General features: G+C 55.6%; 1 protein-coding gene and 1 non-coding gene across 22 annotated transcripts in view; both read left to right on the forward strand.

Annotated features, from left to right (window-relative positions):
• MICAL3 (microtubule associated monooxygenase, calponin and LIM domain containing 3) overlaps positions 1-27,740 on the forward strand; it is a 210,285-nt gene that overhangs the window by 154,380 nt on the left and 28,165 nt on the right. For 14 of the 21 annotated variants that reach the window (XR_008993621.1, XR_005034010.2, XM_036932452.2 and 11 more), the window contains 9 exons: positions 4,504-4,699; positions 11,524-11,741; positions 15,704-15,841; positions 16,965-17,027; positions 20,119-20,232; positions 20,998-21,129; positions 21,504-21,568; positions 22,586-24,281; positions 24,658-24,752. Coding sequence is in view for 19 of the 21 variants with exons in the window: in XM_036932452.2 (XP_036788347.2) it covers positions 4,504-4,699; positions 11,524-11,741; positions 15,704-15,841; positions 16,965-17,027; positions 20,119-20,232; positions 20,998-21,129; positions 21,504-21,568; positions 22,586-24,281; positions 24,658-24,752 (2,717 nt within the window). In the remaining 2 variants the exon portion in view is untranslated. Of the gene's footprint in view, positions 1-4,503; positions 4,710-11,523; positions 11,742-15,703; positions 15,842-16,964; positions 17,028-20,118; positions 20,233-20,997; positions 21,130-21,503; positions 21,569-22,585; positions 24,282-24,657; positions 24,753-27,740 lie in introns of those variants that run through there. The other 7 variants (XM_036932468.2, XM_036932469.2, XM_036932453.2 and 4 more) reach the window with 6 other exon arrangements.
• LOC118935854 (U1 spliceosomal RNA) lies at positions 14,972-15,135 on the forward strand. The gene has a single exon (XR_005034022.2). It is a non-coding gene; the product is annotated as a U1 spliceosomal RNA (small nuclear RNA).

Raw genomic sequence — 27,740 nt, forward strand, 5'->3', positions numbered from 1 at the left:
AAGGGGGAAAGTCAAAAGGAATGGGGAGTCGGGCCAGAAATGAATATGGGCAGAAGGAAGAAAGCCCTCAGATCTGGTCTCATGTGACACCTTTCATAGTTGTGCAGAGTCCTGTGGTGTCCACAGCAGCTGGCCCCACCTAGCATGGGGACTCTGCTACCCCTGCAGGGACAGCGGGGAGCCCTGTCTGTGGAGGATGGAGGCCTCCCCTTGGGTATCGTCCACGCCCTCATGTATCTCCAGGAAGCAGACACAAAGGCTTTGGGCAGCTCTTGCCCACCAGCCGAGAGCAGGTTGTCCTGTTAGGAAAAATACTTCTTTCAGGATGATGTGCGGAGCTTGTGTCAGCAGTGACTGTTCTAAAACAGAACCTTAGGTCAGGCCCAGAGCCTTTTTCCTATTTAGGGTATGACCCAGATCTAGCAGCCGCTTTCTTTTGGTACGTGGGAAGCTGGGATTGGCCTCCAGTGGCCTGAGATCCACCTGCCCTGACTTAGTGAAGACCCAGCCTTCCGTGTTCCAAATCTTTCATCCCACCTCTAGCTGGGAGGTCCCTGTATGATGGCTGTTACCTAAAGCATGTGAAGTGGAGAGGCCAGGTGGGTCTTGGCCGGCCAGCTCTCCCACTGGTTACACTTGGACTTTCCAAGCCAGTGGCTGCCAGTTATTTTCACATCTGCTCTTTGACATCTCTGCTGTCTTGGGCTCTTCCATGAGTTGACGAGAGGGGCCTCAGGGATGCCGTGTGTCTGCCACAGGGACATGGCCACTGCCCAGGCCTCCTTTGGAAGTGCTTCCTTTGGTATCTTAGTTTATCACCTCCATCTGGCTCGTCTGGTGAATTGCCCCTTTGCTCATGACAGAGAATCAATGATGCTGATTTTGTTAATATCTTTTTAAAAATTTTCCGTGGTGTTTTGAGATCATGGACTAGGAATGTTCAGCGTGTTTTGGCCGTGGGTGAGTTGTGGGTACCTGCCAAGGGCCCTCTGAGTGCTGGCTTCCCTTTGGGAGAACTGAACCTCCCTGGGGACCCACCGCTAAGGGAGCCTCCTGCCAAGCTCTGCCCTGTTGCTGAAGGCTGCGGTGCGCCGGGCTCCACGGGGATGTTACCGCACAGGCCTGGGAGGACAGGAGTGGCAGATGAGTACTTCCAGCTCAGTGTTTACGAGTCTCCATGGCAGGCTTTCCGTGTGCCTTGCCCAAATCACCCCTCTCTGGGGACGGATGTGTGAAAGATGCGAGTAGTTCTGAGTGCTTCTGGGCTCCTCTTTTTCCGTGGTGGCCAACCCTGGAATCAAGTCAGCATTTCTCTCCCCAAAGCCTCAGTCTCTGGTCTGGGATGTCAAATCGTGTCGCTGGATTATCTGTTAGTCCGAGGAGCTTGTAGAAACCCCAGAGAAATAACTCTGGGAGGAACACAGAGTGTTATTCCAAATGTCAGGCCCTCTGGAAGTTCTGCGTCCTCTGCCTTGAAGATTAGGGTGGGGAGGAGATTACAGTGAACACTTCTGGACCGGAAAGCAGAACAGGAATCTTTACCTCAGTGGCCTAAGTCTAGGGATGGCTCATACTCCTTGGAATTTATGCTTCCTCCTTGGAGACAAATCTTGGCTCCACTGCACTGCTCACTAGCTGTGTGGCCACGAACAGCTTGCTTAGTGTCTCCAAACTTAGTTACCTCGTTTGCAAACAATTACCCACCTCACAGAATTTCTTGAAGCTGGCTAAGTATACTCCATATTCCTGCAGAGCACTTTCCGTGAGACCACTGGGCGGCTCACCACTCTCCTCTGTGCTCCCCGTGGGACCACATCATGCACAGGTCAGGGCAGTTGATTGCTCTTGTGCTGCTATCTCTCCTCTGACAAGCCTGCAGCTCTTGGAGAACAGAGTCTTCATCAGCTTTGTTTCCCAAGGTTCTAGTAGAATTTCTGCTAAATGGTGCACGTGACCCATTCACACCAAATACCTCTTCTGCAGGGTTTTTCTATGCGAGCGTGTTTGTTCACACCACCTTGAAATTGCTTGGATCTGAACTGATGAGCGTTGATTGTTAGTTTTCCCTGAAGTAATTATTCTTTTTCTTCTCCCATCTAAAAGAAATGCTGAATTTTAGTCTGTACATTTGGTGTTCCCTGAAACTTTATACATGGGTGGTTGGTTTACATTTATTTCGTTCTCATCTGCTTTCCCTTTAAGGGCTGGTGTCACACATACACAATGGGAAGGAAGGAATTGAACATATTGGACAGGGGTCCTCAGCCATCACATGCTTGCCATGTTGGATTTTGATGAGCAGCAGAGGGGAGAACAGGCGGCGGTGAGCAGTGCTCCGGGCTGGGCAGGTTTGTGGCCACTGAGGAGGCACCATGTGTGCCCCCCGCCTCCTTTTTGCCATTCTGTGGAGTCCACCTATCTCCTGATCTCCCAGATGCCCCGGCAGCACTTAGGGACCCTGAGTTCAGGGTCAAATGACCAGAGATACGTGAAGTGCCCAAGGGTGCAGGGACGGGCCTGCGCGTGCACAGAGCCTGGGGAGTAGTGCTTAGGCCCCATTTACCTGAATTTATAGATGAAGGTGCCCAAGTTTGCTTTTCAGTAAAGATTCTCCAGTAAATTTGGAAGATGCTATTTGGTGGAAAATCCTGATAATTGTGGCAGGTGTACTAAGACTTTATCCGGTGGTTACCTGGATTCATAAGAAGTTCTCTCTGATGGTTCAGAACACTGTGCACAGCAGAAGGGCCAGGAGTGCCTCTCAGGAGGCTGAGAGGCACTCCTGAACCACAGGCTCAGAACACTGTGCACAGCAGAAGGGCCAGGCTTCCGGAATGCATTCTGCGCAGCCTGCTGCATGATGAAATTACTAACTCGGTGATCCCAACCCTTTCCTCCAGTCCTTCATTATGGAGCTTCTGGGCTTCACGTAATAGGTCACCAGTCCCCCAACACTGGGTGGGTATGGTGTGCCCGCCAAAATCCAGTGTTCTTTCGCGGAGCTTAGAATGCCCTGACTAGGGTACAAGGCTATTGGTGACCTGGCTGCGCTCCTGCTTCCGCCTCTTCTCAGCACGTCTTCCTCCTGCAGCCACCCTGACCCTCTTCCCACCTTTGCTGGCGGTCCAGGTGGGTACAGCAGAACTACCTGAGAACACTCACGTGCTGATGGTGAAGCTGTTCCTGGACATCAGATACACCACTTCACTGGCATTTGCTGGGTACCACCCACATGCTAGGCTAGAAGAGGAGGAGAATATGTGGGCACAGAGTTGGTGTGTGACACGTGTGTGTGTATATAATTTTATTCCATGTTCATAATGGCCCTGTCCTCACTGATAGGCCAGGAAATTAGATCTCAGTAGTATGTGATGCTCCTGACGCCCTTCAGCCAGTCACTGTGGAGATCAGGTGTCTAACCTGGATTTGTTTGATCCTGAACCTGTGTGCTACAGTCCATTATAGTGAACACATTAAAGGGTAAATGTGGTGGGCCTCTGGACATATTTAGGATAAAAAGGTTCTATCAGAAAGAAGAATGATGGTAATGAGGGAGACAGTGTTCTTCCAGACTGAGGGAGACTCGGGAAGCATAAGCATCACACACAACATGAGGTCTTCCAAAGTCCGGGGGTCCGTTGTGCTACTCGACAACTGTAAGAGAAATGGGAGGAGTTCTTCACAGAACAATGATAGTAGAGAAGGAACAATAGAATTTTAAAAATCACCATTTTGTAACTCCCAGTATAATAATGGACTCAGGAGAAGATCATCCGTTGCTATGACATCACTGGAGGAAAGGTTGGCGGGAGCAGGGTGGCCCTGTGGGTTTCCATATATCAGCCAGCAGATTACTTACTAATTGCAAAGGGGAGCATGTGTCTGTACAACAGAGGTGGGCAGGCACAGTGCCACCCATGTGGTGTCCTTGTTAAACAGAATCCAGTCAAGAGGAGACACACAGACCCACAGGGTGAGAAGCTCCGTGAAACACCTCGCCCAGCCCACCACAGGTCCCCTGCTGCTGCGCACAAAGCCCTGACCAGATCCGGGGTCATGGGGGGTGCAGCTGGAAGCTCCCAGTGGAGCTGCTTTAGGGGGCGGGGTCCCAGTGAGGAGAGCTCCTCAGGGCCTCGGCCAAGCCCCCAGCACCCCGCCAGTCACCCCATGCTAGGCACCTGCTGGTTGGGATGGTGATGGAGTGTGCGTGTGCTCTGCCTGTGGGGGCAGGTGTGTGGTCGTTGTTCCTCCTTAGTGAGGTTCGGTGCCCCCACCGGGGTCCTCTTCTGGCCCCTCCAGGTACCTGACCTTGCTCACTTCCCCCCAGCCCCGCGTCCAGCCCCCTGATCCTCATCTGGGCCTCTGCCCCTCCTTTCTCTGAGCTGCAAGTGGCCACCTCGGGGCTGAGCTCCTCCTCGCCCCCACCCCCTACCTGTTCCTTGCCCAGCAGGTGTCCGCCCCCATTGCCTCTCACAGGACTTTGCTTCTGTGCCTGTCTTGCAGCCGCAAGTGTCAACGGCTTGGAGGAGCCCAGCATTGCCAAGAGGCTGAGAGGCACTCCTGAGAGGATCGAGTTGGAGAACTACCGCCTGTCTGCGCGGCGGGCAGAGGGACTGCAGGAGGTGCCTGAGGAGACGCAGGCTGAGCACAACCTCAGCAGCGTGCTGGACAAAGGCCCAGAGGAAGACGCCGCCAGCAGGTCAGCCTGAGTGGGAGCCGCAGCCCCCTTCTCCGTGTGCTGCCCCGTGCCCAGGGTGTGCCCTGGCAGCCTCTTCCCCGCTTGACCAGGCTGCCCCTCTGGGGAAGGTTGCAGCCTGGGGTCTCAGCCAGGCTGTCAGGGTTTGAGTGTTGCTGTGCCCCCTGCCAGCTGCGTGACACAAGACAAGCTATGTAGTCTCCCTGTGCCTCCTTTAATCCATCTGAAAGTCAGGCAGAGCTAGTGCCTTCCTGCCACAATCGAGCTGACTGCTTGTAAGGTGCCTAGAGCAGCTCTCGGCCTCTGGGAGCGCTTGCAGGTGGCAGCCGCCATCACTGCTGCCTAGTCTGGTGCTGGGCGGCAGGCCTGTAAAGTGGACAGGAACATGTATCTCGTTGCGTTATGGGTGAGGAAAGTGATGGCAGCTGAGACAAGGACCAGGGACTGGCGCCAGCTCGTGCTCTGCACCCGCGCCTGGGGCTCTCCCGGCCTCCCCTCCCCATCCGGGCGGTTCCCTGTCTTCTCATCTCCTTGGCCAGTCAGGTCATGCCTCATCTGCTTTGACTCAGCGGCTCAGTGAGTACTTACTGAACACTTAACAGGCCTTTAACACTGCTTTTCATTGAAAAAGGAACAAAAAAATAACAACCATAAATTCTGCCTCAGGTGGTGGTTTATGCACTTACTAAAGGGACAAGACTCCCGCACAATGAGCCAGTGCTGTGGGTCGGTGGGCGGAGCGCCATGGCAGAGTGGACCCGCACCGCCTCTGTGTGACCCACCTATCTCTCTGCTTTGCAGTCTGAGGGAAGCCATCTCACCTCCAGGCTGTTTCCCTCCATTGCAAAAAGAGCAACAGAGTGAAGGGGGGAACCTAGTAAACATAATGTTCTTTCTGTAATTGTAGATTAATGATACCAAAATAAAAATAAAAAGTAAAATAATAATAATAATAATAATAATAATAATAACTCACAAAAATTAATCAATTAATTAACCAAAATAAAAATAAAAAGAGGAGCAGAAAATGTGCATCCCAGGGGCCAATACAGCTGCAGTGGACCTGGGCTTTACCCACCCAGCGCTTGAATCATGTTTCAGTGAGTGGGGCCCACAGGGCACATGCTCCGGCCCCCAACTCTCTGAGGCTGCTGCCTTTCCCTGAGGGCCTCATTTTGTTGCTACCCAGGCCTGCCCAGCTCAGCACAGAAGGGCTGGAAGCGCTCGCTGTTCCCTTACGAGGGGCGCTCGCTGCAGGAGAACAAGGCCGGGCATGTGCACCTGCGCAAGCCAGACTCACAGGGCCACTGGACTGGGAGCGCTTGCCACAGCCCTGGGCCCCGGGAGGCTTTGCGTTGACATGGAGAGCTTTTGGGTCACTTACCGGATGCTTCTTTGGAGCCACAAGTAAGAGTGTGGAAATAAAGAAAGTAGAGTCCTCTTTTAAGTTCCAAGCATGTGTTTCAGAGGGTGTAAGCTGGGCCACATTCCATTACCTCAGCCCTGCTGTCAGACCCTCGGGCCAGCTGGTTCTTGGGCTGGCCTCACAGACAGCATTTCCATGCATTCTTGGGCAGCCTCTTCCTTGGTGTCTGCACTTCCAGAGCCATCACTACGTGCAGGTCATGGTCACACAGCTGTGCAGCTCCTCCCAGAGCACCCACGGAGCCACATCGTGCCAGGGAGCCTGGGGCCAAAGCAGAGCTGAGGCATGGTGTGGGGGTGAGTGGGGGTCAGACCAGTTTCCGTCCTGCAGTTTGGAAACTGAAACACCGTGGGGCAGCTAGTGACCGTGGTGCAGGAGGGCTTCCAGGAGGAATCTCGTGGCGATTGCTGTGGGCATGATGGGGTGTGGGAGTAGAAAAACTTGATGGCAGTCAGCAGGAAATGCAGCAGTAAGTGCCCCGTCTAACTTAAATCCAAGTTTAAAAAAACAAAAACAACTTACATTAGCCACTATACAGAGTGAAAAAGGGTCTCATAAAGCAAAGCTCCCAGGCGAAGAGCTGTATAGCTTTTGTCTCACCCCCAGGAGGCAGCAAGGTAGGAACCTCAGAGAAGGCTGAGATCCCACGCTGTGACCTCAGGCACTGCCACTGCCTTCCCCATCTGTTTTTTCATCTTCCCCACAGCACCCAAGTCAGGTACATTTCTGCCTCAGCCCTTTCTTGACTACCTGTTAGGCTTGAAGGTGAGAAGAGGCAGTGTGAAGGAGTGAAGTGATCCAGCCCAGGAACTTGGTCTGACAAGTGTCAAGAGCTCTTGCCTCAGGCATCTGCTGTGGATGCAGAGCCTTGTGATGTTTCAGAACGTGACCTGACCTTGGGGTCGAGCAAACCTGGGCTGGAGACCTCGCTCTGCCCCCTGCTGGCTGTGGGCAGGTTTCTGAGCTTTCCTGTGCCTCAGCTTCCTCCTCGGCGAAGGATGCTGCACCTTCTAGATTTGTTATGAAGGTTAAATCAAATAAAGCAGCCGACAGTGTGTAGCGCCTGTGAGCACTGAGGCCCTGCCCCCTCACTGTTGTTCTTCATCCCTTGTAGCCCTCAGCAGAGTGCAGGCACCCCTCAAGGGGGCAGGGTCAGCAATTCCTGCACTGGTTTCCTAGGTGGTTTAGATGCCCCCTGTGGTTGGATTTGGCCCCCTATCACCTAGCCCTCGGGCAGTGTGAGCAAACTGCCTGCATCGGCAGCACCCAGCGAGCTTGTAAAAGTACAGGCTGCTGGACAGTTTCTGATTCCATCAGCCTGCGCTAGAGCCCAGGATGTGCATTTCTGCCAAGTTCCCAGGCGAGGCTGTGGTGGAGACCAACTGTGAGGACAACTGCCCTAAGTTTCCCAAATATCCTGCTGAGAATGCCACCTGGGACACCTGGTGAATAGACCAGTCCTGGGCCCTCCCCTGGCAGCTGATTGCAGGGGTGTGGCAGGGAGCCCAGGACTACTTGTTTTTAACAGACACCCTAGCGATGCTTTGTGGCTTAGTCCACACAAGCAGAGAGCCTGGGCCAGGCCTCATTAGCCCCATGATGCTACCATGGAGTGGGGCACGGGGAGCCTTATCCAAAGGAAACTCTGGAAATAGTACTTTTCTGCTCTTTGGGAGAGACCGGGGACCTGAAGACAAGAGGGGGCTGGCTTCCTGGCTTTGGTTTGTCTTCTCCCTGATGGCCTGTCTGGAAGACCGCCTAGCAAGGAAGACCATTTGTGCAGGGCCCATCTGCTGAAGTACTTCAGTGTCTGCATATTCCTGGCTCTAGAGAACAAGGCTGTGCGCCTTCCAGTCAGGGCAGCCAAGGGTACAGAGGACTCCCCCAAAGTGGATGGCACGCTGGCACCGAGGGTCCTTGCCCTCCCAGGGTAACATGAGGAAAAGCCCCTCCTTCAAGGCTGATGATGAATGGGTGAGAATTCCCAACTGCTTCTCTCCGTTCCTTACCCCTTCTCTGGCAGGCCAGTAACACAAGCCCTTGCTGAGCAGAATGTCACCCTCAGCCTTGATTAAATTCCACTGTGTGAAGATTGCTGGACGATGTACACCCCCAGCAGCCTTCTTGATGGGCGAGTATTTGGGCAGTTGTCAGAGAGGGTGGGGTCTAGGTGTGGCCAAGCAGGACAGACAATTGCAAGAAGATGCTCTGATTATTAGTAGATTAATTTACCAGTGAAAGCCATGAGTCCCATTACCCCTTGAAAACCACCCAGGAACTTCTGGCGGTGGCTCACACAGGCCTGCCTCATTCATAGTAGGCTTGTGGAGTTCCTGGCCCCAGGTTCCTGGGACAGCCAGGAGGCTGGTCATGACCTTGCTCCCATTTCACCCAACAGCTGCCAGCAGACGAGGAACTGTCGGGTCCTCAGAGAACCACTGACTGGGCACAGTGTGACATGTGGACACGGGAGGGGATCCTAACTTCTCACAAAGGGCCCACCTCATTAAGCTCAGTTTCCTCCCTGTAAACATGGGGAGTCCAACAGCGGTAGTGTCCTACAGTCCTAGTGCAAGTAGGGAGCTGGTCATGGGGAGTGCGTGGCACCTCACCAGGGCACAGTGAGTGTTGGCACCCCCACAGCTTCGCCTCCTGGCACAGAACCTCTGCTTTGCTCATTTAAGCCTGGAGCAAACCTCTTTAGACTGTAGTCCTTGGGCCCGCTGGTTCTGCCCCCTCCCATGTCAGAGCCACAGTGAGCACAGGGCACCTGAGAGGAGGTGGGGAAGGTGCTTTGGGATACGCTGTGCCAGGGAGGATTTCCTAGTGTTCTGTCTGGAAGGGTCAGTGCCTCTGACGGACAGTCTGCCAAGGGCCTTCAGGGCATTGTGTCTACATTGTGAATGAGACCGCGGCCCACCCTGGCTTGCCCTGGGGAGGGCGGCCTAGTCAGCAGAGCAACATGTTGGTACAAATGCAAAGTCAGAACCTGCTGTGACGGAAAGCTGGTCTCGATGACTCGACTCCTGGCCCTCGTCTCCGTGGAGGCTGTATCCTGAGAGGCCAGCCTTTCCTCCCAAAAGGCCAGGGAAGTTGGTTGTTGGTACTGTATTTCGTTCTGTGTAGTGAGTTCTCCCCACTTAAAAGAGTCTCCAGGCTGTAGTCCACAAGAGGGGCCTGCCTCACTGCAGATTCCCTTCTCCAGCCTCTTCCAAGGCCAGACCCAGAGACTCAGACTGGAAGCCATCAGAGAAGGTAATGTGCGCCTTGAGCTGTGGTGAAGCCAGCCGGTGCGGCCCTCAGGGGCTCGCCTTGTTCCGGGGCGCTCACTGCCCACATCACATGCAATACAGCCGACCCCACGAGCCACACCCCACTGACTGCCAGGGCACCCTTGTGTGTTTGAACATGAAAAACGGCTTTCATTCTGCCCCCTGCTGAAGCTTGATGAATCTACCTAAGATTTAAGATGCACATAGGAGGCAGCCCTGTCCTTATTTCATGTTTGAATGATGTTAAATGACATATTTTGGGTTACACATTGTTGTTAATGAGAGGAAACAAATGAAAACACAAAGGAAGGCAAATATGATACCTAAGTAAACACTGCCCACATCACATGTGAAAAATAATCAAAATCCAGGTGCCAAGCTTTCCTTGGTTCAAATTCTTGTGTCCGCCTGCCTTAAAGTGCCTCCTCCCGACCCAGCCCTCCACCCTCCACAACTGTGCTCTACTTTATTCAATCTTTTCTTGCCTTGAGAGAGGCTTTGCTGCCCCTATGTTCCTTCCCGTGTCCTGGAATGCATTAGCAGCAGGGGACGCTGTAGGCTTTAGTTGGGGGAAGGAAGAAAGGGGGACTCACCAAACAGCTGCATACTGTAGAAAGCTGGCTCTTTTTATTTCTGTACCCACTGGCTTAATGGTAGTAAGAGCTCGAAAATGTGTATAGAGTGAATGAATGAATGTGTGAACGAGTGAGTGGCTGGAGTCCCCGAGTGTGACACGAGCATAAGGAAGGTTGGTAAAACCCCTGACCTTCACACAGGCTTCCTCAGTGAGGACCTGAGCTCCAGGACAGGCCATAGCTCAAGGTCACACAGTGGGTCAGCCGCAGAGCCAGGACAGCATCACGCCCTTGCTGCTGATGTGTGGAGCATTGCTCACCCATGCCTGGGTGTTCAGAGGGTCTTCTGGGGCCCCGCTACCCAGGCAGTGACCGGTTGTTGTCCATCTCAGCCTGTAGGCCAGCTGGTGCTGCGTGACCCCAAGCTCCCACTCTCAACTAGTGTTCTTTGTGACATGGCCAGCCCTCACTTGTGTCACATTACTAGACCACCCACTGTACCCAAGGCCCGGGGAAATGAGGACTTCCTGCCAGGCAGGGCATCCTGAGGGCTTCGAGTTTACCTCAGAAGCTGCGAACAAAGGCCAGGCATCTGTGAGTGAGGTCGGACTCCTCAGAGCCCAGTGCTGAGCCCTAGTGGTGGGGTGTCATGTCCTCCTGGCATGCGGGCTCACTCCCATGGCCGTGCGTTGGGCAGAGAGCCGGCACAGGGAGACGGGATGGGTGCTCACCCCACCCCTGACGGTTCTTCGCTAGAGACCCCATTGAGCCGGGCTGTGGGCTTGCCCGGCCCAGTGGGCTGAGGGCAGACCTCCCTCAGGAATGCTCCTGGAAGTTTTCACACCACGGACCAGTCTGAGTGCGGCTGTCCGTGCCATGGCATGTGGGGTTTCCCTCCTGCCCTGTACCAGCACCCAGTTATGCCGCCACTCTCAGCAGGGAAGGCAGGGCTCAGGGCGTTGCTGCTCCTGGGGCGGCGGCCGTGATTTCTGGCTCAGCTGGTGCTCTTCCTGACCCAACGCAGGGTGGATGTGGGGGCAGGGGTGGAAAATGCAGCTGGTTGTCAAGAGTGGTGGTCTCCCAGGGGTTGGGACATTTGTTTCCATGCTTTCCCCATAGTCCCTGTACTGTCACTTTGCAGCGAACAGCCCAAGGCCTGGCCCATCGTGGGGCCTCAGGAGCAGTTCAACCAAACAGTGGGTCACGCTGGGAGACTTTCTCCCCGCCTTGATGCCCAGGGTCGTGAGTTATATCAGAATGAGTCTGGGCTGCCCACCACTTCTGAGGGCCTCCAAGATCCTGAACTTGGTGGTGTCCGCATTTGCTGCGGACCACCTGCCAGCCAGGATGCTGGTCCTGCAGGTCTAAGAAGGGTTCCGGCCTGTGCGCCCACCCTGCCCTTATCCTGCTCTTGCTGCCACAGCAGGTGTCACCTGGCAGGGAGGCACGTGGGACCCCGTGGGGCTGCCTGTCGGGGCTCCACCCCTGGTTACGGCTTCTCGCCGGGCCTGCCCCGCGGTCCGCACTCACTCTGTTTGTGCGGTTGTCCTGCAGCAGCTCCGAGTCGGAGACGGATGAGGAGGAGCCCGCGCTCCCCACCTCGGACCTGGGCGGCGTTCCCTGGAAGGAGGCCGTGAGGATCCATGCCCTCCTGAAAGGAAAGGGCGGAGAGGAGCTGGAGGCCTTGAAGGGCCAGGAGCTGGGCGAGGGCGAGGACAGGGACGAGGACGAGGAGTATGAAGAGGACGGGGACGACGCGGAGTCCAGTGAAGGTCAGAAAACACCCCCCACCCTCACCACCAGCCCCTCCGCACGGCCAGGCTTCTGTGGCCACGCGGGCACACCTCCTCGGTGCCCCCGGGCACAGGCACTGCCCCTTGGCTGGTCCGGTGACGTCCGCATCTGTGTTGAGTGGAAACCGGAAGGGAGGTCGGTGCACATCGGGGTACTGGTTCTCCTCGCCTTCTCGTTTCTTTTTTCCCCTTTAGTTTAAGTTGAATTTATAATTCCTTAATATACATTTAATTCAGTTAAATTTATATTAATTCCTTAACATACATTTAGTATAAAATTAAATACAAATTAATGCAACTTTAATATAAAGTTAATAAAGAAAGGGAATTTAGCTTCCTCGAGGATTCCCTAAGTCCTCGTTGTGGAGGCTGGGCCTGCATAACACTGACCACACCAACTCAGAGCTGCTGTCCGGAGGAGGGCTGCACGCCTGAGCCCCTTCCGGGCTCAGTGACGACGTGGGGCGGCACGTTGGGACTGGTGTCTGGAGGAGCACCGGCTCCAGCACTCGATCCGCTGGTCGGCTCTGAAGTCCCTCTTGCTTTGGACCCAAATGTCCCAGTGCCGCCCCCCTGTCTCTGGCTCTGTGTGTCCTTGAGTGATGAGGAGGGACTGGCTGGGCCTCCTTCTCTTGCCTGAGTAAGAGACGGTATTCTTTCCTCTCCATGCTGCTCGGGAGTCTCGGGGGCAGTGAGGGGGAGACCAGGGCAGGCGGAGACCTGAACCCCTCTGAGGACAGAGCCTGTGCGTTGGGCGCCGTACTGTGCCCACAGGGCTTAGGGTGGATGACAGGGACGTGGGGCCCTCTAAGCCCAGATTCTTCCAGCTGTAGTCAGAGTCACAGATTATAAAGTCCAGATGGCCTGGGTTGGTGGGGTGGGTGCCACCCTGGTCTGCTGCCCTTTGTGCTTATCTCTGCTCCTCTGGAGTCTGGTATGCTCGGCTGCCCAGCCCATCTTAGGGCCCATTTTCTCTGGCACAGCAAGGGCAGAGCACTGACCAGATGCTGACCCCTCCCCAGCCAGGGGGCAGGTGACCATCCCCAGCTGCCTAGCGCCAGGCCCCTGGGCGAGTGGAAGGACGCACACCCTCCTCCCGACCCTGAGAGATGCGGGCATGGAGTGAGGCGTTGGAGGCAGGGCCCTTCCTCCGACTCCCTGGGCAGCTTCTCCAGACCTGGTGTCCCTGCTCCCTCCCTACCAGATATGGAGGGCAGGGGTGGGGCGCCACCGGGTCAGCAGCTGTGGCCTCCCAGTCTCCCTGCTCAGCTTTCGGAGAAATAAGGCCTCTGCAGGAGGGAGGGGGACCCTGGGCCTGGAAAGGTCTGTGGGGGTGTCCCTGCAGTCGGGGCCGCCTGGGAAAGCATCGTGTGTCACCCCAGACATTACCTCTGTCTGATGACTGGTATGCCCCGGGGCTCGCAGCCCCAGGCACAGCTCAGGGTCAAGCCTTTTCATTCACAGGAGAGTTTAGCCTGCTTTCCCTCAGGCAGAGGGCCTGGAACCAGCATCCAGCCCAAACCTGCAAGGAGCATACTTACCTAGGAGAGCATACTGTCGGATCTGAACCCTGGGCCTGCATCCCGCGCCCAGGCTGTGTGTCTTTCTGGTAGTGGACTTGGGTGCCATGTAGAATAGGCAGTGACAGGATGACTGCCTTGCTGCTGAAGATAACTCCTTCCTATTCTTTCCCCTGCCCCTACTCTCTCACCCGCTTACCCCACTCCGGAATCTTGATGCTATTTGTGGGTGTCTGGCGCCCCCTGCTGTAGAAGGGGAGTGATGCAGGGCCAGTGGCCCCAGCATCTGTCGAAGGAAGAAAATGCCGGTACACAGAATAGGTACCCTCTCTGCCCCACCAACCCACTACCCTGGCTCCCCAGCAGCCATCCAAAACTTGCCTCAAGAGCAGGTCCCACATGAAAAGCTCAGTACTTTATAAAGCTGCAATTGTGGGCATTAGCCCATTTAGCTGGCCCCTGCCTTCATAGCAGTCAGGCATAAGCTAGCATGAGACAAATTTCAGAGGAAGTCAGAGAAGGCTCTAGAAGCGGCCTTATGAACGTGGCCCCACTCATACCCCTGTGTGTTTTGCTGCCAGTTCCCCTCACCCAGGGAGAACCCAGCCGCCTCTCACACAGAGCCCCTCATGGACACAAGCCATAGCTCTTGGAAGCAGCACAGGCCTGCGCCTGCCCCCGCCAGCTCCATCACATTCCTGGGGAAGGAAGAAATGCTGGTGGCTAGGCCCCTTGGGCCACACTTAACAGGAGGCAGACCATTGCTCAGGGCAGACTCACCCCCTCTACTCTGTTGCTCGGAAGATGAGGATAGGGCCTGCGTTCTTCTCTGTGGCTTATCTTCTTCAGTCCTAAGATAGGCTGTTTGGAGGCTTTGCTGTGATTCAGTCCCACCCAGGAAACTAAGCCCATGAGCCTGTGGAGACTGGCAGCTCCAGCCAGGGAGTCACGAGGGGCCACCACCCTTCAGTCAGTGCAGTGTGGTGCCCATGCCACACCCGCTGGCCTTACTGGTGCTGTTTGCCCATATCACGTCCTCTGTTGCTTAAAAATTAAGAGGGTGTGTTATAATGATGAAGCCAAAGCCAGATTGTGCAGGTAAGCCACTGAGAGTCCTTTGGTTCCGTGACACCTTCTCTTGCTGCCCAGAAAGTCTTGCTCCCTCCTATAGTGTCGCCTCCCCCAAGTTGCTGGTTGTCCTTTTATTTTAACCCAACTGGATGGCGTGGTCCAAGCACTGATTGCAGGGGGCGCATAGGGCAGGGGTTGCGTGCAGATTCCTTGGGCTCTAAAACAAGAATAATTGCTGTGAGTTCTCATTTAGCTGAGAAATCAGGCCTTGTGTTCAGAGGGCCTTGGCAGGGCGCCAGGTGGGGTCTTAAGGAAAAGGGCTTTGACCTCAGAAGCAACAGGGTGGTGTTTCCCTGCCCATGAGCTTGCAGAGCTTCCAGGGTCACAGGCTAGAGCCCACCCCCGCTCCAGCCAGTGCCCCCACTTACTGCACTATCTCCCCAGCTGCACCCCTGCTGTGCACCAGCATGCAGCATGAAGCCTAGTGTGCAGGGGGATTTCTTCTAGCTGCAAAAGATAAAACTGAAGTACCAGCAAAGTACATTTCTGTCTGGTTCATGAGAGTGACACAGCCACATCCCACCTGTCTTGTCACTTGGCTTAAATCTCAAAGGAGAAATACTTACCTGGCAGGGGAAATACCATGATCACAAAGGTGGTTTTCCCAGGGCGAGGCTTATCCACTGTACTCCGGATGTGCTGACCCCTGTGATTTCCCCAAGTGTGGGAAACTCTGCTGCATCATTTCTGGTAGTGGGGGACTGCGTTCACGCTTTCCCCTGTAAAATAAAAAAAAGTATCAAAGGAGATGCTGTCAGCAAGGCAGGTGGTGGAAAGCGCTGGGTTGTGCGACCACCGGAGGGGGCATGAATGGTGGTCCTCGGGTTGCACAACGTGCTGGCAGCTGCCGAACACTCATGACCTTGGAAGGATGGCAGTTGGAACCTACACTTTTCTCCTGATTTGGCATTCGGGCCCCTCAAATGCAGTTAAGATGAGATGCACACAGAAAGGAAGTTCTCTCTGCATGGGACTTGGGATCAATGACTCTCTTGAGTGACATTCTCAGTATATCTGAAGTTTGAAGTGACCAAGTCGGGTTAAATAGGAGGTGCACATGCGCGCTTGTGTGTGTGTGTGTGTGTGTGTGTGTGCACGGGTGTGCATGTTTGTGTTTGTGTCATCACAGTTTTTGCCTCTTTCTGATTCAAACTAATCTTGGCAAATTGGGTAATTTTCCTTGTTTCCTTTCCTGTGGTGTTTCATTCCCCCATCACTTCATGCCCTGCTTCCTTCCTCCCCACCATCTCTCCCTTCCTCATCTCCTCCCCCCTTGCCCTGGTACACTAGCTGGGAGCCAGAGGCTACAGCAGATCATAAATCCAGCCAATCCCCTGGAGATCCAGGCTGACGTGCACTGGACACACATCCGTGAGAAAGAGGAGGAAGAGCCGACCGCACCCACCTCTGAGTCCTCTGCTTCTAGAGGTAACGACCTCACGAGCCAGGGCCCCCTCAGAGCACCTTCTGTCCCTGCTTCCCTCTCGTTGCTGGAGGGACTTTTCTGTTAGGGTCAAAGCCGTCAGCTTGATGAAGAGTAAGAACCAGCAGAGCATCTCACCTCCTGGTGTTGATAGGGACCTCTGCCCTCCACTTCCATCTGAGGATATGTAAAGTTCTCTGTGGGTTAAGGGCTACAGGCTCTTTCTCCACTGGTGCAAAGCAGTAAAATGAGCTTGACCTTGGAAGCCAAGCCATTGCCTTCTTCCCCCACATAACTAGGCAGCGGTGCTCTCTCTCCACATGGCAGAGCACTGTGGTGCTTCCTCTTGGTGTGCGTCTGGGTGTGAGTGCACACAGGCAGGAAGAGAGTAAGAGGAGTGTACTTTGAACTGAAGTTTTAAGAAGAGATTTATAGCAAGAAGGCCTCTACAGCAGCAGTTAGTGTTCGTACAGCTAATATCCAGCTGTAAGTTTTAGGTGAGGTGATCTGTGCTCCACTGTAGGATGAAGATGAACCTTATTCTGGCTTCTTTTCAGGAGCTGCAAGCAACAAAAGAACAAAAGGAGACTTTGGAGGCATGTGGCAGTTGCCCCCATTCTGTGCCTCCCAGCCTCCCTGCACCCATCTCCCAGACCAGACCCTCGGTGTCATCCACCTCCACCTCTCACTCACTGATTTTCATGTTTCCATTCAGTGCCTTTTGGGACCACCTATCCTGCAAGGCTCTGAGAACATGAGGGGTGGCCCTGCCTTCACCAAACTCAGCCTTCAGTGGAGACGTGTGATCGTCTCTGACCCCAAACCCTCACCTGCAGGCCAGACCTGTTAACCACTTTTGCAGCAGTAGGAGTATGCAGCAGCTCCGCAGAAGCTGAGGTGCAGGATGGGGACGGCCCTGCAGCCCCGAGCCGACACTGTCCTCCCGGTTCTCTCACTTCTCGTCCTGAGTGTCTGTCACGCAGGCTTGCAACAGGACTGTCAGCCCCCTCGGTGCCACCAGGCTCTGGCTTATGACATCTCAGTGCTCTCCTGTTTGGAGCCTTAGGGATGACCTCAGCTCTCTGCCCTGTCCTGTGTAACCGTATTTATCATCTCTTTTGAATTCAGTGCCTGAACTTCCCTCCGTACGCCGCGCAGCAGTGCAGGCCTGGCTGGAGACGGTCGCCCGAGGTAGACTGGTGATGTTTGCTCTCTCCCACTCACCGTAACCGCTCTGTCTCGCAGCTCTGCTGGCACCTTAACACACTGGTCCTGCCGCTGCTGCATGCCCAGGGCGGAGGGTGAGGGACACGCACACCTCACTGTAGTGGCCTGTCCTGCATGGACCAGACACAGACCCCACACCCTTCAGGGACGATCTGGAGCAAAAGCAGGAGTGAAGACAGGACAGAGACTTCTTTTACTAGTAAAGTTGGGTAAAGGCCCAGTTGCAGTTGGGTATGCAAGTGGAGGAGTCATTTCATAACCCACAAACCTACCAAAGTATCAGAGGAGACAGTTGGTAGGCAGGGGCCCCTTAGGAAAACTTACTAGGGAAGAGGGGCAGCAGAGGACTAGGGATGTCATTCAGCTGTAGGGGACAGCAGGAGATGAGCAGGTGGGGTGTCAGGGGGGCCTGCAGAGGCACAGCTGCTTCTCTAGTTAGGCAGAGAGTGTGAGAAACATGGCTGTGCCTCCTAAGCTTTTCTGGAGAGGTGTTTCCCCACAGGGGAGAGGGCCTTTGGGGTGGGACAGCTCTTCCTTTTGTCAGTCCTGCCGCCTCCCCCCACCCTGCTCATCAGGCCAAGCAAACGTGCCTCTGCACAGTGTCAAACACACTTTGAGGACAGCAGTACCCACGGTCATGAGCCACTGTCCTAGGGTCACTTCTGGGGTGGGCAGGATTGGCGCTCATGGATCTTCCCACCAGCCACTCCCCAGTGCAGCCCGTCCCCATGTGGCAGCAGGCACAATGTGTGCAAGCACAGCCAGAGGCCCTTCACGCAGGGCCAGAGGGAGCGCCCGGCCTCTGGCCATTGGTCGCCTTCCTAACCAGTGTGTATCCCCAGGATGATGGGATGAGGCTGAGGTGTCAGGACTTCTCAGCTGCAGCTGATGAACAGGACTCCTGGCTTCCATAGGGTGTGGCAGCTGCTAGCACCCTGCACTCCACCTTAACCTGGACTGAACCCCACTGCTCCAGCCCTCTGGCTGTGTGTCAGCGTCTACTGCTACACCAGTGCTCCTCACTTGTTTGTTTTTGATACATGTTGCAGTTGTTCTGTTCAAGGCCTCCCAAGGAGGCTACTTACCTCCCAACTCCACAGCAGACACTTAATAGAAACTAGGAGAACCACGTGTAGGCTGAGGGACTGCCTGGCCTCGGGCTGATCCGTGTGGTGTACCCCAAGTAGTGCCAGAGTAGGGAGCCTTGTGTCCGGGGCTCCTCATGCCCGCTCCCAGCACACATGCCCACAGAGTGTAAGGTCACTGTCTTGGTGCAGGCGCAGGCACTTTCGGGCATGCGCATGAGGCAGAGGGGCCCAAGTCCTGTTCCCCCAGGTTGGGGTGACTACCCGAGGAGAAGAGTTCTTGGGGAAGAGAGGCATCTGCCTGCCTTCTCAGAAGCGGTGTAGTGCTCTGATGGACAGAGGACTCAAGCGGGAGGACATAGGGACTTCTGTTCATGCCTCCAAGTCCCACTCCCTGGTTTGTCACACAGAGACCTGTGGGGATAATGTAGTAGTTTTCCCCCCAGTATTTTTCTCAGCAAATGCCATCATTGTAGGACAGCATCATGGCATGGCCAGCTGCATGGCTGCTCTGGTATCTCAAAAGAGGGAATGTGCCATGAACTGTTTGCCAGCCTAGAACCTGTCCTAGGTCTCACAGCTTCCCCTGTCACCTGAACTCTCCAGCTCATTCCAAACCTATTTCACAGACTCTCCAAAGCTAGTCGTGAGCCTCCACCTTCTTTTTAGTGAGCTGAGTACACGAAAGAGGTGATAAGACATAGACAGCTTAAGGAATTATTTTTTAAAAACAAGAACATATAACTACCACCTAGGTCTAGAGCTCATAGGCAACCAGTATCCACACCCGCAAGGGAGCCACGCCCTTGGTTTCCCTTACCCTCCGACCAGTGGCCTACCCAGGCTTCTGCCATCCTCACTCCACACAGCCTGAGGTCCCGATGTGGCCTACAGTGGGGGCACAGGGCACAGGCTCGGAGGGTCCACGCATTCTGTTTCTGCTTCTCAGAACTCCATCCAGTGTGCTCAGCCAGCTCCTCTGCTGCCCACCCTGCTGCGGGCTCTGGTCCTCATGTATGTGCAGATCAAAGTACAGCCCCTATTCCTGACTCCACTTACAAATGCTCTGAAGGGCCATGCCTAGCACCCCAGAGGCAGCCCTCAGCACCCCTGATGGTACCGGTGGTCTCAGGGGACAGTGTTTCCCAGCCTCCTTAAAGCAGTGCTCCTGGCTTTCCTAACTACTTTTTCCTACACAGAGCTGCTAGTGTGAGCTCTGAGTGTGCCCAGGCAAGGAGCAGGTGTGAGCAAGTGTGTGTGTGTGTGTGTGTGTGTGTGTGGCTGCCCCTCAGCAGGGTGGAGCTCGTAAGTGCTGCCCGTCTTGAGTCCAGAAAAGTACCCCCCTTTATGCTTTAAAAAGTGTTTCTCTAAATTACCCCAAGCAGAGCTGTGGCCTCCACCAGCAGGATGGGGGGGTGCAGTACCCTTAGGGTCTTGCTGGTCACTCACCCATCAATGTCACCTGCGCACAAGACTGTGACCACTAGATGGAGGGGTGTGGCCACGAACCTCAGCTATCTGGGCCGCAGTCCTCTCCCTGAAAAAGGAGTTAGTCTCTGGTTGTGTGATGATGAGGATTATGTGACCGGCACGGGAAGTGGCCAGCACCCCGCCAGCAGAGGAGCCTGACGCTGCCCCATGCGGCTGCTGGCCGCCCCGCCCGCCCTTCTCAAGGAGGCTCCTGCCGCAGCCTCTGCAAGAAGAGGAAGGGGGACCAGGCCTTCAGCTGCTCCTCCCCTTCACCTTGGCCCTGCTGGAGTTGAGAAAAGCTGGTCTCCCCAGCACCCTCACTGCTTGTGGAGGGTTCCCCAAGTCTGACTGGCCTCCATGGAGTCCAGGCCCTTCAGAAGCCATCAGCCCTCCCACTGTCTTCACAGAGTGTCCACGGGAGAACTGCCACCTCCTCCCGCAGAGACACGCTCTCTGCTCACCTGCCTCCTTTTCTTCCTCTGAATGTTTCTGCTTCATAGTCCCATTTGACGAGAGTGACGTGGAGGAAGATGTGGACTCGGAGCCAGCGGAGAGAGAAGGGGAAGCAGCAGAGAATGGGGACACAGGGGACACTGGTGCTGAGCTAGATGATGGTATGGGAAACCCCAGAGCCTCTCTGCCCACCGTGGTGACGTCCCTGCGCCCCTCTGGGCAACAGGGCCACAGTGATTTGAACTCAGGAAAGATACAAAGATTAAAGCAAAAGCGAGGAGTTGGGAGGAGGCAGCAACAGGCCTCCTGGTTCACTCTGGTGTGTGTATTGCGGCCCTCCACCCGCAAGCCACTCTCTGACACACCTGCATTTCCTCAGCTGTGGTTGGGAAACAGATGTGGGGCCTTTGCTGGGCCTTTCATCCAGTGTATGCCTTCTGAAAGCGAGGTACAGGGAGGTGGGATTTTAAGAATTGTAGTCTGGTTGGTTGGGGAAAACGGGCAGGGACTAGCCTGGGAGAAATGAGGATAGTCCAGGCAAGATTTCAAGGGCTTATCGACATCGGCTGTGGTGTTTGGATACAGGGCCAGGAGGCGCTCCTGGGAGAGAGATGCAGACGGGATGGGTCCTTGAAGCAAGACCTGCTCTCTGCAGGCATGCCAGCCGTGTTTCTTCCTGCTGTGGAAGTATCATCATCTATACTTAAAAGGGAAACAGCTCCGTGTTGCAGAGGATAATGTGCCTTTGGCCGAGTCTCAAGCTCAGTGGGGACCAGTGGGCAGGGCTGGCAATGGGCATGTGCTGGCCCAGACCCCTAGGTGATTGTGCTGCAGTTAGTGAACCAGTGGGCTGTTCTCTGAGAAAGGCAGGAGGATGGAGACGGAGGGTGGCCCCACTCAAGCCCTGGTTCTCCCTCCCCCGCCAGATCGGCACTGGTCGGACCCTGAAGCAGAGCTGCACGTGTGGCCCCAGGAGCCAGGGAAAGCGGAGCTAGAGCTGAAGATTCCAGAACACAAGGAGGAACACCACCCTGCCATTCCTGGGCACCAGCAGAGGGGTGAGTGCAACCACAGGGGACACACTACTGGTCTTCCTACAGAGAGCCGTGCAAGGACTCCGGCCACGGGAGCAGAGCCAGCACTTCCTGGGCCTTCCCCGCCCCTCTGCTTGGGCTGCACGGGCTTGAGCCAGCGGCCCCTTGCCCAGTGCTGTGTCCAACTGTGAAGGCCAGAGGGTACATCTCACAGCTTTGGGCACAGCTCACACCACGAAAAGCCAGCCTGCTACCACACGCAGAGGGGATCTGGCACCGGGTGGGTGGGGGCCATGCACACTGCTCTGCTGCCTGGCAGCCTCTGTGGAGCCAGCTGGGAGGGCAGTGGGCTGGGAGGGGCTGTTTCCTCCTATGGATCCTGTATCTGTTCTTCTCAGGTCCCTCCCACACGTCCAGCCCCAACCGGCCCCCAGAGAAGCAAGGCCTCAGCCCTGTGGCAGAGGTAAGAGTGTGGGGCTCACTGTGGGCAGGAGTGAGGGTACACATTTCCTCTTCATCTTTGGACCTGGGTGTGAACCCATTTTGTGCTGAGTGGGGCTGTGGCAAACAGGAGTGGCCTTGGGGTCAAGCTCCACCCTCCCCCAGGGACGGAGCCTTCTGGGTAGCATGGCCCTAACCCTGCTCTGCCCCAACCTGAGTCCCCCTCCACATGCCACACCAGCTTAAAAATAAATTTATTTTTACGCTAAGACAATAATATTTGTGGAATCATTGGTTTGATATGACAAATATATTTTTATTAATGTTATATTAAAATGAGTGTATGATTTAAATTTTTAAATATACAGATTACCAGTGGGGTATGACCACACATTGGAGAATGCTATATAAACAGATGGGAGCTGTGTGTTCTGTAGAACACGCTTTGTTGGGAAGGTTTATCCAGAGGACAGATCGGGGTGGGAGCCCAGAACTTAAGACCTGGATTTACTTGATTTGGTCTTTGGGATTCTGAGAAGCAAGGTGAATTGGTGATTTCACTTGTGAAAGGGGAGTGCTTTACTGAGACACGGGGCCATGCAGGAATCCATGTATGTCTGAGCTCCCAGGAAGGACAGTTTGTAATACACACACTAACAAATTAGTACACAGGCTATAATAAAGTTTCTTAGTGATTTATTACATGGCCTCATGTTCATACATCAGAGGTCTCGGAGCTCATGGGGTTGAAAGCTGGATTCATCAGTGTCCTTTGTCTAGTGTTCATTTCAGTGTACAAAGAACATAGTTTGAGATGAACCAAACCCTGAAGCTGAGTCTGCTCAACTAAATAGTTTTTCTAAAAACTGAACAGAGCAGAAAGTGAGAAAGGCTCTCCTGGAGCCGCTTGAATAATAGCATAAAGGACTGCAAGTGGTTTATTTCCACAAGCACAGCCCCTTAAGGAGAGAGCACCCCAGGGGTCTTTACAGACCATTCAAACCCTGTCTTCTAAGAAGCTTGTCCTCCTTTTCTGTAGGGGCCGAGAATCCCACTCTCCTCTGTTGGTACCAAAGTGACATCGCACGAGTTGCACCTTTCCCCTGAGCCTTTGCTCCCCACAGCAAAGCCGGAAGCAGAGGCGCCTGCCGCCCAGAGAGCAGTGCACTCTCCCGTCCGATCACAGCCTCTGGCTCTGCCCGAGGCCAGGGCACCTACCTCCCGACCTGGTTCCCAGTGCCTGTCACCCTTGGCCGCCCCCACCCCTCCCACCCAGCTCCCCATTTGCTCCCAGCCTCAGCCTTCCTCTGAGGCCACCATCCTGTCCCCCACTAAGTCCCCCATATGCTTCCAGCCTGTTCCAGCCAAAACCTCCACCCCAGTGGCCTCCCTCCCCTTGAAGCAAGGGGATGCTAAGGACAGACTGGGCAGCCCTCTTGCTGTGGATGAGGCCCAGAAACGGACTGACCTGGTGGCGGAGTTCTGGATGAAGAGCGCCGAGATCCGCCGCAGCCTCGGTCTCACGCCCGTGGATCACAGCAAGGGCCCCGAGCACAGCTTCCCCTCACCTGCCTTTAAGCCAATACCCCTAAAATCTTGTCCAGTGGAGCAGCCAACTTGGGGTGAGGGGCTCCACCTTTTAAAACCTCCGCCTGCACCTAAGAGGCTGGGCCTGCCCAGAGCAGGTGCAGAGCAGGTCCCCCTGCCCACCCCCAAGTCCCCGTCCGGCAGGGAGCTGGAAAGCGCCCACGAGCAGGGAGAGCTGTCCAGCAGCTCCGGGCTGGGCCTCCGGGGCAGCTCCTCCAACACGAAGACCTTGGGCAGCCAGAGCCTCAACACCTCGGACTCGGCCATGCTCACCCCGCCGGCGAGCCCGCCGCCGCCGCCGCCCGCCGGCGAGGAGCCCGCCACCCTCGGGAGGAGGCCGCGCCAGCCGGGCGAGCGTGCGGGGCTCCTGCCGGCGCCGTGGGTCCGCGCGCGGGAGCCGGCCTGGCAGCCCCGGGAGGAGGTGCGGAAGTCGTTCGCGGAGAGCGTGGACGAGATCCCTTTCGCCGACGATGTGGAGGACACGTACGAGGACCGCACGGAGGACTCGAGCCCGCAGGACTTCTTCACGCCGCCGTCCAGCTGGCCCGCCGCGGACGCGGGCGCGCGGCCTGCCCCAGAGCGGCGCCGCCGCGGGCTGCCCGCGGTCTCCGCCGAGGCCCGGGAGCTGGCGGAGGAGCGCATGCGCGCCAGGGAGAGGTCGGTACGCAGCCGGGCGCTCCGGGACGCGCTGGCCGAGCAGCTGAGCAGGATGAGGGCGCTGGGGGGCGCCCCGCGCGAGGCCGCCGCGGTGCCCACCTCGGGCAGAGCGCCAGGCCCTGAGGAGCCCGCTCTGGGACGCGAGGCCGCCGGCGAGGAGGGCCTCTCCCCTCCGTCGGACTCAGGGGGCCCGGAAGGGTCTGTCGCCTCGTCCGACGGCTCCAGCGGGAAGAGCCAGAAGAGGTCGTCGCTCTTCTCCCCTCGCAGAAACAAGAAGAAGTCCCAGGGGGAGGGCCGGCCCGCAGAGCGGCCCAGCCCCAGCCTCCTCGAGGACGCAGCCGCCAAGCCCAAGTCCCTGTGGAGGTCGGTGTTCTCCGGCTACAGGAGGGACAAGAAGAGGAAGGGCGATGACAGGTCCTGCTGCGGCCCCCCTTCCAGCGGGGCCGCTGGGGACTCCAGCGCGCCCAGGACGCCAGCCATCACGAGGGCAGGTACGGCGCCCCGAGGGGCCCTGCAGGGCGCCCTCCAGCCCTCCGCGCGACTCCCCCAGGGCTCACCAGCAGCCTTGGTTCGCTCACAGAGCGCCTTCTGCTAGATATAATAATCCCCAAACCAGCCCAGCTGGGTGGGTAGATGAGAGGTTTGCCCACTTCCTGAAGCCGCTTCACCCAGAGGAGGGCTGGTTCTAAGCAGGTGGAGTTCAGTGCGCGGGAGCTGCCCGGGCACCGCCACCAGTGCCGGCCCTGCCCTGCCTGGATGGGTACGAGCCCAGTGTGGGAGAAGAAACGGGGAGGAAATACACCTGTACCCACTGCCCCACGGTGTGCGCCGCTGCTCACCGCCCTGCTGCCCCTCCCTCCCCCGCAGATCTGCAGCTCCGGCGCCAGCTGAGCTTCTCCGAGGACTCCGACCTCTCCAGCGACGACGTCCTCGAGAGGTCCTCCCAGAAGTCCAAGCGCGAGGTACGTGGGCCCAGTCAGGACGGGGCTTCAGAAGGGGCCATGGCTATGTTTGGGACTGGCCTTTGGTGAAGTGGAGGAAAAGGAAAGCCAGGTGGAAGTGAGTGCCCTCCTCTGCCATCCTGGCATATCCACAACAGGATCGCACACTGAATCCCCAGACAGCCAAGGAGGACACGCGGGAGCCTTCCCTGCTCAGCTCCTGTGCGGAGGACAGGCGTCCCGAGCTCAGACGCACTGCATCTTAGCAAGTCGTCCGTTTGTTCCCTAGTCCTCAGCAATCCACACGGGGCCGCATCCACCAGCACCTGGCAAGGGAGCAGGCCCTCCTGCATCCCAGGCTCCTGGGGAGGCTGGACACTAAGGACTGTGCCCTCTCACGTTTTCTTTGTCCATGTGTGGATTAGATAGGATGTTTGCTGTCAAACTGGCCCAGGAATGGGTCTGGGCTCTGTGCTAGACAGAGCATTATGGTCTGGCGTGGCTCCTCTCTCTGCCCCAGGCTTAGGAGGCAGTGTGGTGACCCAGCTCTCTGGAGAAGTGAGCCCTCACTATGGTGGGCTCCTTTGTCACTGGCCCCTCCAGGGTATCTGTTCGATCTTTAGATTTTCAAAGGCACCGGTAGCTTTGTCTAGATACAGTGCAGTTGGCGGAGGGAGCAGATTAGAGAACATTCTAACAGGGCATCTTTGTCACAGAGACGATGGCGGGGTGGGGACTGCAAAGACCTGGGCAGCACACAGTGGGGATGAAGCCCCCCCATTTCCATCATGGTCCTGCCTGGGGCCCACACCCCTCCTCCTGTCCAGGATGACAGCCGAGCGGCCTTCAGCTCCCTTTCCCTGGACCATTGCTCGCCCTCTGTGCAAGGCTTCCCAGGGCCTGCACATGTCTGCCTTCCCCACTGACTTCCAGGGAGGGCCACACAGGCCTGCACCCCCAGGACAACGTCTGCAGGGTGTTTCCTGTCCCTCCTCCCAGCTCCTCTTTTAGTGACATGGCAAACGGAGGCAGCCAGCCTTTTAGTTCTCTTCCACTGATCTGTCTGTCTCCTTTGGCCCACTATTGATCTGTCCACTCACCTAGAAGGACACCTAGACAGCCAGGCCTCTCACTGCACCCACGGAGTGCAGGGCCAGGCTCCACACATCAGCCAGGCCAGCACGGTGTCAAGGCTGGGGTGCTGTGCTCTTGCACGGCCAGAGTCATTGGCCTCCTGTTGAGTACTTCCCAGGCAGGACATTGGCACTGAGCTGAGAACTGCCTCTGGATAAGCATGCAGGTCCCTAAACATGTCCCAACACCAAGGACTGGCACTGCCTGGGGTCCTGAGGGTCCATGAGGGAAAAGAATATGTCCCAGGTTCCCTTGGCCTTGGTGCAAGGGCAAAGCTCCATGTATTTTCAAGAATGGAAGCTAGAGCAGAACAGCCATGAAGGACCCTTTGGAACAGCTAAGGAAATGAGAGTGTGCCAGTATAGTGTGCACAGATTGGGATATTATCACATCAGTGCTCAGCTAGCCGGAAGCTTTTAAGGGACTGTAGTCGTATAGGAAAATGTCTCTGTTCTTAGGAAGTACATGCTAAAATTCTCTGGGGTGAAGGATTGTGATGCCTACAGATGACTCAGAAAAAGAAATCATATATAAAGATACGCATCAGTGTGGCAAAATGGTGACATGTAGCAAATGTAGGTGAAGATGCTCATTATCTTTGTCTTTGATTGTTTCTGTGGGTTTGAAATTGAATTTTCAGAGCAGAGGGGCACCTAAAGTGAGCGGGGAGCTGCTTGCTGACCCCCAACCTCAGCAACTGGCCTGCTGGGCAGCTTATTTTTGGGAAACAGCTACTCCTGCATCCCTGAGTCAGGCATCCGTGAAACAAGTGCCCCAGTTTTGTTCCATTAAAAAAAAACTAAAATAACATTTTTATTTACAAGTGTTTATATAGAAAAATTAAGATACTACAGATTTTGAAAAATCACCTATACTCCTACCAGCAAGAGGGGACTCACATTACCTCTTTTCTTTGCTTCACTCTGACTTTGAATACATCTAAGCTGCTGCTCTTGCCCACTGGGCCTCAGTGGGCAGCGCGGTGCTATGCCACCCACTGTCCTGGCACAGACGGGCCCCTGCCCCTTGCAACCTAGACAGGACAGGTGGTGAGTGCCATTCCTCAGGCTGTACATAACCAGTCCCTGCAGAGTTCACTCACTGCTTGGGGAAATTGTCCTTTGTCTTTTTTTAACTGACTTGCTCTGATAATGAGATTTTTCCTCTCCAGTTTGTGGGAGAGGTGAGTTAGTCTGAGACAGGACCATGTGCTCAAAGTTAAATGTAGCTACTAGGAGGTAAACTCCTTCTCTGGGCCACTGTGCTTTGAAAGGTGGCCCTCCACACTCCCGCCCCCCACCACCTCCTCCGTCACTCCCTGACAGTCTCATAGCCATAACATGGCAGGTGACAAGGCCAGAAGAGCAAATGTAACTACCTGAGCTCCCAGCAGCACTGCTCAAAGGTTAGTGGAGTGAGAAGAGGCTGCAGTCACTGCATGGAGTATTTTTGATGAATACCAGTTACTTAAGCTATTTTAGTCCCTTTCACTGTGTATGGTGAAGAAATGGCCCCACCCTGTCCAGGATTGCTGGGTGGCCTGCTAGGACCCCACCTGGCCCTGCTTAGGATCCCTGCCGGGAGGTGCCTTCAGTGGGTGATGTTGGTTTGGACACTCGGTGTCTCTGTGTCTGTGTCTCTGGCAGCAGGAATTTCCCTCCTCCTGTCCCCCGTCCCGTTACCCTGCAGCATTCAGCTGAAAGTAGTCTAAATTTCCACAAGCAAATAGCTACTAAAGGATAAAGAGCATCTGTAGCCATATATTTAAACAGTTTTGCTCTATACACAGGGAGAAAGAAAAGAGAAGATTTGGGGCACAGTGGGGAAGAAGCTGTTTTCTTGGTAGAAAAGTGAGCCCAGGCCTTATTCAAACCA

Source organism: Manis pentadactyla, chromosome 14, assembly GCF_030020395.1.
Source record: "Manis pentadactyla isolate mManPen7 chromosome 14, mManPen7.hap1, whole genome shotgun sequence".
Taxonomy (NCBI): domain Eukaryota; kingdom Metazoa; phylum Chordata; class Mammalia; order Pholidota; family Manidae; genus Manis; species Manis pentadactyla.